This window comes from Bos grunniens, chromosome 11 (genome assembly GCF_055505025.1).
Source record: "Bos grunniens cultivar Pamir isolate PY7600 chromosome 11, Bosgru_T2T1.0, whole genome shotgun sequence".
Classification (NCBI taxonomy): domain Eukaryota; kingdom Metazoa; phylum Chordata; class Mammalia; order Artiodactyla; family Bovidae; genus Bos; species Bos grunniens.
The window spans coordinates 8954029-8968916 of NC_141175.1; the positions used below are offsets into that span (position 1 = coordinate 8954029).

Here is a 14888-nt window from a genome sequence, read left to right on the forward strand (position 1 = left end):
AGGGAGACTGAGAAGATGGGGGGTCAGTGAGGGCTGGGCTGTGGGCGACCGCCTGTCTGCCCAGAGGGTCATCCAAGTCCTGAAGAGCAGACGGCTGGTGGCTGGGTGGAGAAGGGGGACAGATCAGCCTCCCCCCAGTCCGGACCACCTCCGTGACCCCAGCAGTTTTAGTGCAAAAAAAAAAAAATCCACTCACATCCAACACACACAGGCACCCTCACCTCAGCACCAACACCCCACCCCCAACTCAGAAACATACATTCCTGCATTCAAGTTTTAAATTGCACATCCAATGTCCCACACACATACAAGTGTACACATACACAAGCTCCCACAGACACACACTCATATCCACTCACAACGGAACTCTGGTCCTCTCCCATCCTTACATCCCCAGTACATACGATACATATTCTCAAACGTGCCACACGCACGTCTTTGCTCCTGGCGCCCACTCGCCGCACATACACACCGGCATTTACACACTGAGCACGGGCACACGTGGTCTGCCCCCAAATGCACACGCAGACCCTCACATACCAAACACACCCTGATGCTTATAACCCAGACGCTCTCCTGTCAAACACCCACACGCCGCGTCCACCAGGCTCCCACCTCCCGGCATTCTCTGCCCACCCCCTCCCACCCCCACAGACAGGCCAGCATCACATGTGACTCAACTCAGATGTACACACAAAGCTCCCAAAAGACACCCCGCCACGTACACATGTACAAGGACGGGGTGGGGGGGCCCTCTCAGATACACTTCTTTCTCCCCCACAGTGTAGACAGTCGCTGGCCCTCAGCCCCAGCTCACAATGTCCCCCGGCCCTGTGTAAGGAACTGCAGCATAGGGGCACCAGTTGTGGGGGCCAGCAGTCGGCACCCCCCCATCCACGGCACACGTCTAGGGAGCCTCCCTGGGAGGCAGAGCAGGAAGCGACCCCCACCCGACCCCCCCCCCCCGCATGCCCCGCCACCTCACGCTCCATCCCTTCAAGGGGCCCCGGGCTCTGGGAGAGGCCAGGGTTGGGGTAATGAGGTCCAGATGGCTTGGCGCCCCTGCCAGTGACGACAGAGGGGGCCCGCCCAAGGTGGGGAGGGGGGCCCTACCTCGGGCAACTCAGAGGGTGCCAGGGATCACCGAGAGGGGCTTGGAGACCAAAATCGCAGGCCACCACCCCAAGCTCTGCTCCCCGCTGTCCTTCAACAGCCCCCTCAGGAAGAAGAGGGTCCCCTCCCCCACTCCTTGGCCAGCTGGAGTTCATTACCACAAGCCATCCCCCCACCCCCCTCCCCACTCCATCCCAGCCTTCCCTGCTCTCTTTGGTCACCTCTGGAATCCAGATGTGGAAGCCAAATAGACTGGTTCTTAAAGGAGACCAACAGCAGGGGAGGAGGTGGCAGGGGGGTCTATGCCTGGCGGGCAGGGAGAGGTTCGGTGTGGCGCCTCTGTGGGCCCCATTGGTCTTAGACCCTCCGGCTGGAGGCACCCTGGGCATCTTGCTTGGACTGCGGGGCCTGGGGGACTGGGGTGCAGGGGTTAACACTGTGTCTGGCAGCTGGACTGTGTGTGTCATGGGCCTGTGGGGGCCACAGAGGAGCAGGCACGCCCTGGAGCAAGAAAACAGGAAGGCTGCGGGCCTGGTGGGGTCAGAGAGGGACGCTCAGCATCCCTGCCTACCCTCTCCAGGGCGCTCAGCCCCCAAGCTCCCCCATCCGGCCAAGCCATCTTCCCCATCCTGCCTGGATGAGCCCCCAGAACTGCCTGCTTATGGTCCTTACTTCCCAGCTTCACTCAAAGCTCTTTGATGGGATTTTTAAATACCCCTGTTGGGAGACTTCCCTGGTGGTCCAGTGGTTAAGAATCCGCCTTCCAAGGCAGGGAACATGGGTTTGATCTCTGGTCAGGGAACTAAGATTCCACATGCCCTGGGGCAACTAAGTCCTTGCACTGCAACTAAGTACTGGACCCAGCCAAAAATAAGTCAATCAGTCGTGAAATAGATACCAAATACTCCTATTTGGTGGTCCAGTCCACTCCAAGCCTGTGGTAGGATCTAAACCTGACTCTGGCCACCAGACAAATCCCTTGATGACAAGTGTCCCTTTACTTACCTCGTCATCCTTGTACCAGGACAGATTCTCGGCAGTCAGCACAAACCAATACTCCTTGGAGCCTCCCTTCATGATGCCGATGTTGTTGATGGTCAGCCAGCCCTTCCGGATGACCTGAAAGGTGGTGTGGTGGGGGGACAGGAAGTCACTGGACATAGGCCAGGATTCCCCATGGAAGATAGGTAGGCAAAAAGAGACACTCAAAAGGCCACCCCTCTCTCAGCTCTTGGAGGCCTGGCTGGTCAGGGACGGTAGGGGCCAGATCTACCCTGGTTTGAACCACAAGTGAACAGAGTGGAAGACAGAGGTCAGTTCAGGATAAAGAGCCTCTGTCAGTTGGAGCCATCTGAGTAGGCAACTGGTGGCCTTGGGAGGGGATGAGCTCCCCAGCACTAAAAAGTGTGCAAGCTGAGTTTAGGTGGCTGACTGGGCAACATGAGCCAAAGTATATCTTCTCAGCTTAAGAGTCAGCTTATTCAAAGACTTGTCTCAGGGACTTTGCACATGCTGATGTTGACTCTGCCTAGAAAGCACTTCCCCCTGTTTGTCTGACAAATCTGACTCCATCCTCAGGGTATAGGCTCAGAAGTCACATTCTCAGACAGGCTCTCCCTGGCTCCCAGGATAATCAGAACCCATATTATAATCTTTCATCATTCCCTGAAGTTTTCTTCTATGATGATGACTGGGATTTTGAATGTGTGTGTGTGTGTGATTATTAGTTCATGTCGTCTGCCTTGCTAAACTGTGAACTCTCTCCTCTACTGGTGTATCCTAGTACTTGTCAGTGTGCTCCGCAGACAGTAAGTGATCAATAAATATTTGTGGCATGAATACACAAAGGCTGCCACAGTGGGATTCTAAGAGTTTTTGTCTCCAGGTCCCAGACGGGGGGTGGTGGTGGTAGAGTGGGAGGCGGGAGTGGGGGGTTGCTGAGCACAAATTGTCTAGACTCCTCTTCCCCGGGGAAACCCAGAGTAATGGGCAAAGGTCTCTTTTCACAGCAGGAAACAGCTGGCCCTGGGACCGTCCTGAGCCATCAACACAGATCTGGGCCTGTGGATTCTGGTTCAAGGGCAGGGCCATCGACTAGACCCTGGTGGCGGGCCAGACTGAGGGGATGAGGGAGCTGCTTCCACTCCCTCCCCCAAGCCCTGGCCTCCCTGGCTTCTCCCCTGAGAAGACAGAGGAGACTTAGGCTAGCAGGAAAGCCCTCTGGGGTCAAGCCTGCTTGACCCTCTGGCTTCCCTGAGAAGCCTGAGAACCCAAGTCACACAGCAGATCACAGCTAATAGCTGCCTTAGCGGTTAACAGGGACAAAGAGCCAGGTGCCTCCGTGAGCCCTCTCCCAGCCTGTGCCATCTGGAGAGGACCCCCTTGGCATCTTGTCACTGTCTTTGGAATTGAGTCCAAATGCTGTACCCTGGCTCTCCATCTCCAGCATCTGACCAGCAGACCTCTCTGCCCTGCTCCCGCCTTGACTCCCAGCCTTTGTGCTCCCTCGGCCACCGCAGCTCTGCCCTCCTCCCTGCTCATTCAAAACCCCTTTCCAGAGCCTGGGCACCGGGAACCTCCTGTTCCCCCTGGGGCCTGACTGCAAGCCCAGCCTACAAGGGGCAGGACTAGAGTCTGACTCCTGTCTAGGGGCCAGCACAGTGTAGGTCCCAGTGAGTGTGTGCTGAATCAAATTGCCCTGGGATATTGCATTCATGAACTCCTTCCTTCTAATGAGCACCTATTGGGTGCCAGGCACTGCGCTGGGGGCCAAGGATTTACTGGTAAACAAGACAGACCCAGCCCTTCCCCTTAGAGGGCTCAAGAGGGAAGTGATATGATGTCAGTGAGCACACAAGCATCTAGATTATCACAAAGACACTATGGCCTCTAGAAAAGCTCGGACTCTATGGCTTGGGGTACAACTGGGGCTGAGAAGTGATGTTTCAGCAGAGATCTGAAGAACAGAGCAGGTGAGGAGGCCCCGGTTTCTTGACATTTCATTCATCTCTTTCCTCAACTCTCTGGTAGGGATGCCAGCTTAAAAACATTCTCTCTCATCCATCCATCCATCCATCCATCCATCTGACAGATATTAAAGAGCTCCTACTCAATGCCAGGTCTCTGCCAAACATTTTGGCCCACTCCAGCCCATGTGGTCTCCCTCTGGATGAAGGAGATGCTTAGCTCATGCACACCAAAGGACAGATTGGTAGGACTCTGTGTGTGGCTAAGCCTTGCCTCTGGCCTGAGTGCTTGTGTGGACACCCATGTGTTGCTGTGTGCAAGCAGCTCAAACCAAAAGGTGTCCTCTTGACCCCTGAGCATCCCCGCTACAAATGGGTCCCCTCCTCCCCCTCACTATACAAACCAAGAGCCCCAGTCCTGGTACTCACCAGAATCTCATCCTGCAAAGAGGTAACCATAGCAACCACGAGAAGCATTGGGAGAGAGGAGAGAGGGTTACTGAGGCAGAGTGGGAGGCTTGTGGCTGGCATCTGATAGGCTCCCTGGCCCCTGTGGGACCCTTCCCCTCGGGGGAGGGGGCTCTCAGAGCTTGGCGTCCATCCGGCACCCTCCATCCCTCCGGCTAGGGCACTGGAGTTCACTCACCTGGTTCCCTGAAGCCTTCTTCTTGTTCATCTGGTTGCTTCTCTGCTGAGCACTAGTGAGGAGAGAAGGAAGAGTCCCAGAACCTCTCTCCAGAGGTCCAGCTTCATTGCTACTGTTCAGTGGGCACCAGACCCAGAGGCTTGCCCCAGCAGGCCTGGGCCCTACACACACACACACACACACACACATAGTCACACAAACTGTCACCTTCTCTGACCAAGGAGCACTCACTTGGCAAAGCCTATGAAGTCCTCATGGTTGGTATTCATGTAAGCCAGCTCAATATCGATGAGGAGCATGACCTTCAAGGATACACAGGTCAGCAGGCAAATGGAAAAGATACCATAGAGTTTTAAAATGCATGAACATCTGGGAGAAGCACACTTGCAGCATATATAGAATCCATAAGAAATAAATCTATAAACCATAATAAACAAAGATATCCATAATAGTATCCATAATAAATAAAGAGTTCCTAGAAATCAATAAACGGAAGACAAGAAACACAAACCAAAATAGTCAAAGAACCTGAATGGGTAATCCATAGAAGAAATGCAGATAACCAATAAGGATATGTAAAAAATGCTCCCTCTTGTTCACAAAGAAATGTAAATTAAAATGGGACCCTTTTTGACCTTTCAAATTAATAATAAATATTGGGACCAATGTGGGCACAGTTGTAGGAAGACATACCATAGATGGAAGTATAAACATGTATCATCTTCTTGGAGGGCAGTTTGGCAATATATGACAACATTAAAATGCATATACTTGGGACTTCCCCAATGGTCTAGTGGTTAAGAATCTACCTTCCAATGCAGGGGATGTGGGTTTGATCCCTGGTCAGGGAACTAAGATCCCACATGCTGTGGGGCAACTAAAGCCTGTGTGTCTTAACTACTGTGCCCATGCGCCGTAGAGCTCATGCTCAACAAGGGAAGCCCGTGCATGCCACGACGAAGATCCAGCACAGCCAAAACTGAAACTGAAAAAAGTGGGTGGCTGAGGACAGCACCATTGTGGAGAAGGAGTGTATAAGGATGAGGCTGGGGACTGGGAGCCAGAAGTGGGTACAGACGGAAGGATGACAGGGAGATGGACAAGGAAAAAGGACTCACCTGTGAGCTCTGTGAGAGCTGTAAGGGGGCCTGCTTACTTCTGTTCCTCTCAACCCAGAGGAGCACTCAGTGGACATGCCTCTTACTGAATGAATGAATGAGTATTTGATAGATGACTACATAAAAGGAAGGGAGGGTGCCTAGGAGGGGGTGTATGGTGACCCAGAGAAACAGGAAATAGAGAGAGAGGCCCAAATAGGGGTGACCAGAGTATAGAAAGTTGAGAAGCAGATGGTAGGATTGTAAAATGGAACAGCTTCTGTAGAAAACTCTATGGCAGATCCTCAAAAAATTAAACATAGAAGTACCATATGATCCAGTGATTCCATTTCTGGGAATACACTCCAAAGAACTGAAAGCAAGGTCTCAAAGAGATATTTGTGCACCCATGTTCATAGCAGCATTATTCACAATAGCCCAAAGGTGGGGGGAAAAAACCCAACTCAAATGGATACGCAAAATGTGGTCTACCCAAACAATGGAATATGATTCAGCCTTAAAAAGGAGAGTTATCCTGACACGTGCTACAACATGGATGAACCTTGAGAACATTACGCTGAGTGAAGCAAGCCAGACACACAATTACAGTTGTTGTTTGCTTCCATTTATACGAGGTACCGAGACTTGTCAAATTCATAGAAACAGAAAGGAGAATGGTGGTTGCCAGGGGCTGGGAAGAGGATGGGATGGGAGTCATTGTGTTTTGTGTTTTTTTTTTGCTGTGCCATGCAGCATGCAGGATCTTGGTTTCCCAACTGGGAATCAAACCTGAGCCCCCTGCATTGGGAGCGCAGAGTCTACACCACTGGACTGCCAGGGACTGTTTAAGGTGGAGGCGGGCAGAGTTTCATTTTAGGAAGATGAAAAAGTTCTGGACATGGATGGTGGTGATGGTTGCAATCTGAATGTCCTTAAGACCACTGAACTGCACGATTTGAAGTGGGTAAAACAGTGAAATGTATGTTATGTGTATTTTTTTCTCACAATAAAACAGGGTAAGAGAGACGCATAAAGTTAATATGGGGAGAGAACGTATACGAGAGACTGAGACAGAAGAGACTAACGGGGAAGAAGGAGGTGAGCCCAGGGGCAGGAGTTCAAGGCCAGGGAAGAGTGGGCAGTGCCAAGTGGGCTCACCTGCTCCTTGGTGCGACCCTCGCGCTCCCGGATGTGGGTGGTCACAATGCGCTCCATCTCCTCCCGCAGCCGGGGGTACTGCTGGAGCTGAGAAAGGGTGGCAGGGGAGAGAGCCAGGTACACAGGGGGCACAGGCAGGGGGCACCCAAAGCCCACCAGAATCCAGGGTGGGGTGGGAGGGACACACCAAATGCCCAAGACTTGGGGGCCCAGGAAGCTGACGGCACCAAGCCACGGCCACCCCTTTCCCTCAGTCGTGGGAGCCAAATGGCAATTCAAGGGCCTTCCCGGGTCTGGGCCCTCTTTACTAGCCTACCTGGGCAACTTCATGGGGGCTGGTAGTTCCCATGCGCACAAGTGCTTGGGAATCAGCCTGCTCCTCGGCAGCCATCTTGCTGGCAGCCATCTTGGAAACAGACCTATTCGATTGAGGCCTTTGTTTGGGGGCACAGTTAGCTCCCCAAACGTTCACTCATCCTCAGGGCTACGCTTTGCCTTTTCAAAGGCTTGCAGACACGCTCAAGTGGGGAACCAGGCAGGTAACAGCCTGCAGATTACTGTCCGGGGAGAATCTGGGGAGGGCAGGGCCCAAGGTGCCAGCTGGCCTCCTGAGTCAGGCTGGGGACAGGCAATGCTCCTTGTAAGAGCTGGGGGAGGGGAGGTAGGGGAAAACCAACAGTCACACAAGGGCCATGCAGGAGGCACAGGCATGCTTGGGGGGTGGGGCGGCATGCGGAGTTGGGGGGGAAGGCAGCAGCATGAGCAGTACCCTGCGGGGGGCCTGGTTGGGCCCCAGGCCTTCATGGTAGAATCCACCCAACTCTTCTTCCCTTTGCATGCCTTGGCCTGGCACTACCACCCCCCAGACACATTTGCCTGGCTCCAAGCTGGCTGGCCAGCCTGCCTGTGTCTGCCCCACTCCTTTGGGGTAGAAGTTCAGCAGCACCCCTCTTCCGCTCCTAGTTTTTAATCAACTGAGGCTAAAGGGGAAGTTGTTCCAAATCCTTGGCCTATGAACTCTGTCCCCAGCTCAGCCAGGCTCTGGACAAAACCCAGATGGACTCCCCCTTCAAGATTCTGTTGAAATGTCACCTCTTCCAGAAAGTCCACCATGATAACCTCTATGTCCCCTCCCCCACCCCCTGCAACACACACCCTCTTCCCTCACCAAACTGGACTGTAATTGCCCTGAAGGCAGAGGCAGGGTTGGGCACACCACGGTGCTCAAAGAGGGCAATGTTGAAGGAATGAGTGAATGAATGAAGGATGGATGTCTCTGCCCTCCTTGCCAAGGTGAGCAGACATGGGCTCCTTTGCCCTGTGGCTCATGAACCAGCAACTCCTCAGAAAGGGGGACTCGCTGCACTGCTGAGGACAGGAGTCTACTCCCAGGGACCTGCTCCTCTGCTGGGCGGGGCTCAGGCCGGGCAAAACTAGACCCACACCTTGTCCCTCTTCCTATGCCTGGCTCAGGTCTCTCAGGCGGATCCCCCTCTGTGGGAAGAGAGTTGAAGGTTAGTGTGCCTGGGTCACAAGTAGGGATTCTGAGGGCAAGAAGGAGGCCAAGGAGATGGGGTGAGGTCTTCCGGAGAGGCAGGAGGGTGGGGAAGAAAGCAGCGTCCTGGGTGTCAGCCCAGGAGAAGCAGCCTTGAGAGGTGCCACATCCTCCCAACCATCCCATGACTGTGCCAAGGGTGTGGCTTATGTGGCCAAGCTCAGGGGACCTGGGAGAGAGGCAGCCTGAGACCAGGGGCTTAAAAACAAATGCTGGCTGGAGGGGTCCGGTGGACCCTGCTGCCCCACAAAGCTCGAGGATGCGCTGTCACTCCTTTTCGAGACTGAGTCACGGCCACCAGAAAAGCCTCCTCTGAGATGGTCCCAAGTGCTTCCTCCCAGGGTGGGGTTGGGGTAGGGGCAGGGAGGGAGGAGGAGGAGCAGTTTGCCAAAGAGCATGACCAGTTCTCCCACTAACCTCCTGGACGCTACAGTGGTCAAGTTTTCCACGTGTCACAAGTGACAGGGCAGCCTCAGCCCCTTTGAGCAGTTCTGTTCCCTTTGAGCATCTTTTTCCATTCTGGCTGCCTTTGCGCATTTCCAGGACTTTCAGCCAGTTTTTAAAATGGATCTTTTCTCTCTCAGTTCCTGGCTAAGTGGGGCAGTCAGCCTGGAGCCCACTGTTTAGGAGTCAGGAACGCAGGCCGTGGAGCCACATGGCTCTGGGTTCAAAGCCAGCCCCCTGCCCTGCTGACTGTCCTTGGGGAAGTGATTGGACCCTTCTGAGCCTCAGTTTTTCCATGTGTGAAATGGGGTAATAATAGCACCTTCCCTCTTGGCATTGTTGAGAGGACTGAGCAGCACATCCTGTGCTGGACAGTAAACTCCAGATTTCATCCAGAGATGAAAACGCTTAGCCCAGCAGGGCTAGGAATAATTAGCAGAAGGGTGTTGCTAAATTTGGAAGACTTAGGGAGGAAAAAAAAAGATGAAGATGGGTGAATTTCACTATGTAAACCAAAAAACTACTATGCATTAAATCAATCAAAGGGCATTTTTAAAAATAAATAATTTACAAGCTTTCCTCTCTAAAGTCTTTGTTGATCAGTTGTCTACTTACAAAAACTTACCAACTCACTATAAGAAATCTGAATATGACTGAAGTTTGTGAAGTAGAAACAGAAAAATTCCTATGTTCTTTGCCTTCTCAAAATAATGGTTAATAACTATGCCTTTAGAACTTGATAATTTATGTAGGTTATTATATTGTATTTTACTTTTTGTATATTTATCATTTAAATATATTTCTTTCCCCCTAAATTCTATATATTATTTTCTGAAACCTGCTTTTCCCCCCATAGTACATTGTGGAAGGACATATGAATGGAAATAAATATCCCTTGCCCGTTTAACAACTAGTCTTTCATTGTATAATACTATAATCAATATCCTCTTGATGGACATCTGGGTTGTTTCCAACATATTACAATTTACCCTAATTACTACTTTTTTGGAATGCAATTCAGCAGTGTTTCACAATTTCTATATCTAGTAGTCAGTCTTCAAGGAATCTGTCCTAAGGAAATAATCCTAGAGAAAGAAAATTAAAACTACTTATACACAAAGATATTCATTGCCAGGGTATTTATAATATTGAAAGACAGGAAACAATTTCAGCATTCATCAATAGGAAAATGGTTAAATAAACCATGACAGTAATAAATCAATTCAATAGAATATTATGCAATCATTAGAAATGCTCACATTGACTTTGTAATAACACCCACCAAAATGTTGGGAGAAAAAGCAGGATACTAATATATTCACAGTGTGAGTACCTAATAATGTACATAAGTCTATGTATAGAAAAAATAGTTTGGAAGAATAAATTGGTTAAAACTTTTTGGAGGGCAAATCTTGCAGAAGTTACCAAAAGTGTGAATGCTTACATCCATTGCTAGCTAGTTCTATACTAGAAATTTGCTATAAAGAAACAACAGGATAAATGTGCAAATACATTTATAAAGCTATTCACTGCAGAACTGTTTGTAAAACGAAAAACAAAAAATTGAGACAACCTAAGTGTCTGTCAATAGGATATTGAATATGTAAATCATGTCATATTTCTACAGTGGAATACAGTACAGTTGTTCAAGGGCATAGTCTTTATGTAGCTACTGCAAGGATTTCAGTTCATACTATTCAGTAAAAACGAAGAGCCCATGGATCAGTGTGGTCAGTGTGATCTCTGGTTAAAACTGGTGAATATGTGTAATTAGTTAAGGAAGGAGTGCTGCCAGCAGCTATCTCCAGGGCTGTGGGGTTATAGGGACTTTTGCATTCTCTGTGCAGTTTGAGTATTTTGGTAACAGTCATGTATGATCAGAATGAAATCAGTACTGCTAATTTCATTCTTTTTAAAGGACCATGTGTGTGGCAGCCTGGATGCGAGGGGAGTTTATATATGTAGTTTATATGTGTACGGCTGAGTTGCTGTGCTGCACACCTGAAGCTCTTGCAACACTGTGAATTGGCTATACTCCAATATAAAAGTAAAAAGTTGAAAGAATAAATAAACTAGTTAAGTCTAAATAAATAAAAGAGGAGTGTATTTACAGAAAGTGTATGAAAGTCTCAGTGTGGTTCTCTTGAAAGGGAGGGTTGTTGCCTCCTTTTTATTCTTAGGGGTTTTCCGTATTTTATCTATTTGAGAATGTATCACTTTCACTAGGAAAAACCAAAATGAAAAAAAAAATTAGATATTGTCTTGTTTTGTAAAGAGATTTGAGGCAGCTTGAAATAAATGCATGGGACTTCCCTGGTGGTCTAATGGTTAAGACTCCATGCCTCCACGGCAGGGGGCTTCGGTTGGATCCCTGTTTGGGGAACTAAGATCTCACATGCATGGTGCAGCCAAAAATTAAAAAAAAAAAAAACTCAGTATTTTTTAGTTTAACAAAAGTTAAGATCATATCGCTTAGTAGTCATGATGTTGTGGGACCATGATTTAGATATCATGATATATACTCTACAATAGAGAATCCAGCTCAGATTTGATTCCACCTGGATCAGGCACTGAGTGGACGCTAATTTGCTTAATCCATTCCCATCTGGCACAAAAGTGAGCAAAAGTGAGACAGGACTGTGAAAGGGGCGCACAGGACTAATTGTGTACGAGCCACAAAAACTGTGATACCTTACTTGAGACATGAAGTTAAGGCAAAAATTCCCCCACCTCCCAGCATAGGAGCTTTCTCAAACACAAGCAAGGCTGGACTCATGCAGGCCTCTGGGAAGGACTGCTTTAGATGATCTGGTGAAAAATCCCCCAAATGCCCTGAAGTAGACAAACAGGAAAAAGGCATCTGAAAGATCAGAGACTACTCAAAAGAGGCTGACCCTGGCAAACGTGTATGGATTGCAATCAAGGGAGTAATCCAATATGCCTTTAGGCAAATTAGTGTTGGGACTGGGATGGCTCCCCTGGCCCAGGAGGCCCTGATCCAAGACCTCTTCCCCTGGTCTCCGTAAACCTGAATCCCATTCTGCTGTTCTTTTCTGAGATTCGGTTTTGTCATCTGTAAAATGGGGATAAGACTATCCACTGCTTGGGGTTGTTCGAAGGATGAGGTTAGATAACAAGGGCAGGCACTTAGCCTAGTGCTTAGCACACAGTAGGTGCTCAATAAACAGCATCCAGCTCCTTATTATCATTGTTGTCAAAGGCACCACCGAGGGTGCTTGGGTGAGAGCAGTCTGCTAGGCGGAGGTGGGGACCTGAAGGGATTATGAGGACTGTAGACCCAGGGTTAGAAGCTGGCACCAGATCTCAGAGCCAGGAGCCATCCGGGCTGGCCTGGGTCCACCTGAGTGCTGAGAGGTCGCCAGGCTTGCTCAGCAGCTGGTTGCGGCCCACCACAGGAGGCCCTGGCCGTGAGGAAGCCATGGCCAGGCCCAGCCCCTCCCAGGCGGCCATCATACCTTTTCACTACACTTTCTGATGGTGGCCGTGAGCTCACTGACTACCATATCCACACACTTGATACTGGGCTCTTTAAGCTTCTGCACCTGCTTTTTCACTGTGGCTTCAAAAGCGAGGTCAGGTGTGAAGAGGCCCGTCCTGCACCCGGGAGGAGGAGGGGGGCAGGACGGGGTGCAGCCAGGGGTGGGAGGGCGAGGAGGTGGAGGGGAGTGAAGGCCAAGCGGAGCCAGGGTGCAGGGTGGAGGATGGCAGGGGCACGAGGGAAGAGAGAGAGACACCAACACAGAGAAAGAGAGAGAGGAGAGAAGACAATGTGAGCGCTGGGCCTGGCCCTCCTGTTACCACCCAGACTGGCACCTCCCGGGTGTTGCCAAGCGCCGCACCTCCCCCTCCAGGGCTCTGAGGGCATGGGAGGGGTCTGAGGGACCAAGCCCCGGCACCATCCAAGGGCCCTTACTGAGTTCATATTCTTTCCCAGGGCTTGGCTCCGCGACTCTTCAGCTACCCTGAAGCCTGCCCCCTCTCTCTTTTCCAGCGCTGTCTTTGTCACAGCCCGGGGTCCTGCTGAGGAGCTGACCCAGGCCCGGACTCCACTCACCTCCATTCTGGTCAATGCTAGGTTTCCCAGAACCTCCTGTATTTGCTTCGTCCCGCCTCCAAAGCCCAGCACCATTCCCTATTTGCCAAGGTCGTGGCAGCCCGCTGCCCAGGCGGTGCACTGCACAACTCCAGGGGGCTCCATTTACTAGACTGTGGGGTAGAGGACGCCTCCCAGAGTTGTGTGTAGCTGCCTGGTCTCCATTCTCTATTTCCTGCTCTACTCCGGCCCTTCCCTTTCTCCTCAAGGGGCATCCTGTGCCTCTCCTCCAGTGGAGTCTGGAGGAGCTCAGTTTGGAAAGACAGAGAAGAGGAAAGACAGAAAAGAGTGAAGATGGTGATAGAGAGGGGCCAGGACAGCTGTGGGGAGGGGAGAGGAAGGGAGGCTAGGGGGTAGAGTCCAAAGCCTTGGCTCGGAGTTATAGCTCTGCCACCTCTGAGCTCACATGACCTTGGGCAAGTCACTTGATCTCCCGAGCCTCAGTCTTCCTGCTGTGAAATGGGTACCATCTTCCCTGCCCTGCCCTGCCCTCCTTGAGTGGTTCTGTGAGGCAGATGGAGGAGGATTCTGTCCCTGGAAGTCTAGATGTGGATGGAAGGGACAGGGAAGGTCCTGAGTGAGGGTCCTGAGTGAGGGTGGGGGTGAGATGGGGAAGATGAAGGACGGTAGGGAGTTGGGGTACCTGCTTGACCTGGGTCCTCTGGATCCCTCTGGCTGTCCAGGCCCCTTGGGCGGCACCCAAGAAGGTCCTGTACCTCTTCTGTCTCCAGGGCCAAGACTTCCCTGAGACCCCTCCCTGGAGACCCCAAAGATGACTCCACCTCTGGGAGCAGGAAGGGGACTGAGTCCCTTCTTCTCCCTGAGCTGGGGGAGCTCTTGGTGGGCTCTCGGAGCAAATAACCACTGCCATATCTGTCTTTCCAATGTCTAATCCCTTGGTCCCCCCAGCCTGGGGGCCAGGGCTGGTTGAAGCCCCCTCAGAGAGTCCCGCTCTCCTGGACTGCGGTGGCCTGCCTCCCCCGCCCCGCTGAGGTCTGTACATGCTACTAGGGGGCAGTGGGGTGGGGTGGGGAAGGAGCGCCTGGCAGCAGAGCAGGGCGGGGCAGAGGTGGGAGGGGCTGGCCGGGCGCCAGTTACCTTCTTGGTGCACTGTCTAACGGTGCTGATTAGCTCCGAGATAACCATGTCCACACACTTGAGACAAGGTTCTCGGATCTTCTTCACCTGCTTTTTCACAATGGTCTCAAAGGCCATGTCTGGGGTAAAGAGCCCGGTTCTGAATGCCCGGAGCAGGAGAAGGGCACAGTGTCACAGGCCAGCTCCTGCCAGGAGTACCAGGCCAGGGCCCCATCCCGACCCCCTGAGCTCTGCCCTCGGGGTCCTCCCACTACCCCTCTCTGGGCTTCAGTGTTCCCATCTGTAAAATGGGCAGGAGGGACTCTAATGAAGGTCTTTCAATTGATGCTTTTCAGGGTAAGGTCTGCTTATAGTTGGTGCATATGTCCTGTTTTGTCTTCAGATTCTGTTCCTACAAAAGGTTCTGTGGCTAGAAATGGTTTGAAAACTGCTGAACTGGGTTGTCTCTGAGAGCCTTACTGGGAAGAAAGCATTTTATTTTAAGACTAGGAGAGAGATTTTTTTTTTTCCTGTGCCTTAGCCAATGCAGTCTGTAAATTCATGCCAAACCTTGGAATGGAACCTGCATTAAAGCAGTGACATTTTGGTCTGGTTCACTGCCTAGGCACATAGCGGGTGTTTTAAATTTTCTTGTTGAAGGACCAGTGTAGCTCTGGATCCCTGGAGCAGAGGCTAAGATTTTAAGGACTGGTCTATT

At 51.3% G+C, this 14888-nt stretch overlaps 1 protein-coding gene across 18 annotated transcripts in view; it reads right to left on the reverse strand.

Annotated features, from left to right (window-relative positions):
• DNM1 (dynamin 1) overlaps nt 1-14888 on the reverse strand; it is a 43524-nt gene that overhangs the window by 10504 nt on the left and 18132 nt on the right. For 10 of the 18 annotated variants that reach the window (XR_015136272.1, XR_015136273.1, XR_015136271.1 and 7 more), the window contains exons 10-15: nt 14192-14330; nt 6981-7067; nt 4957-5027; nt 4726-4777; nt 4509-4520; nt 2119-2232 (exon numbers count right to left, since the gene is read on the reverse strand). Coding sequence is in view for 14 of the 18 variants with exons in the window: in XM_086324859.1 (XP_086180985.1) it covers nt 2119-2232; nt 4509-4520; nt 4726-4777; nt 4957-5027; nt 6981-7067; nt 14192-14330 (475 nt within the window). In the remaining 4 variants the exon portion in view is untranslated. The other 8 variants (XM_086324858.1, XM_086324861.1, XM_086324865.1 and 5 more) reach the window with 4 other exon arrangements.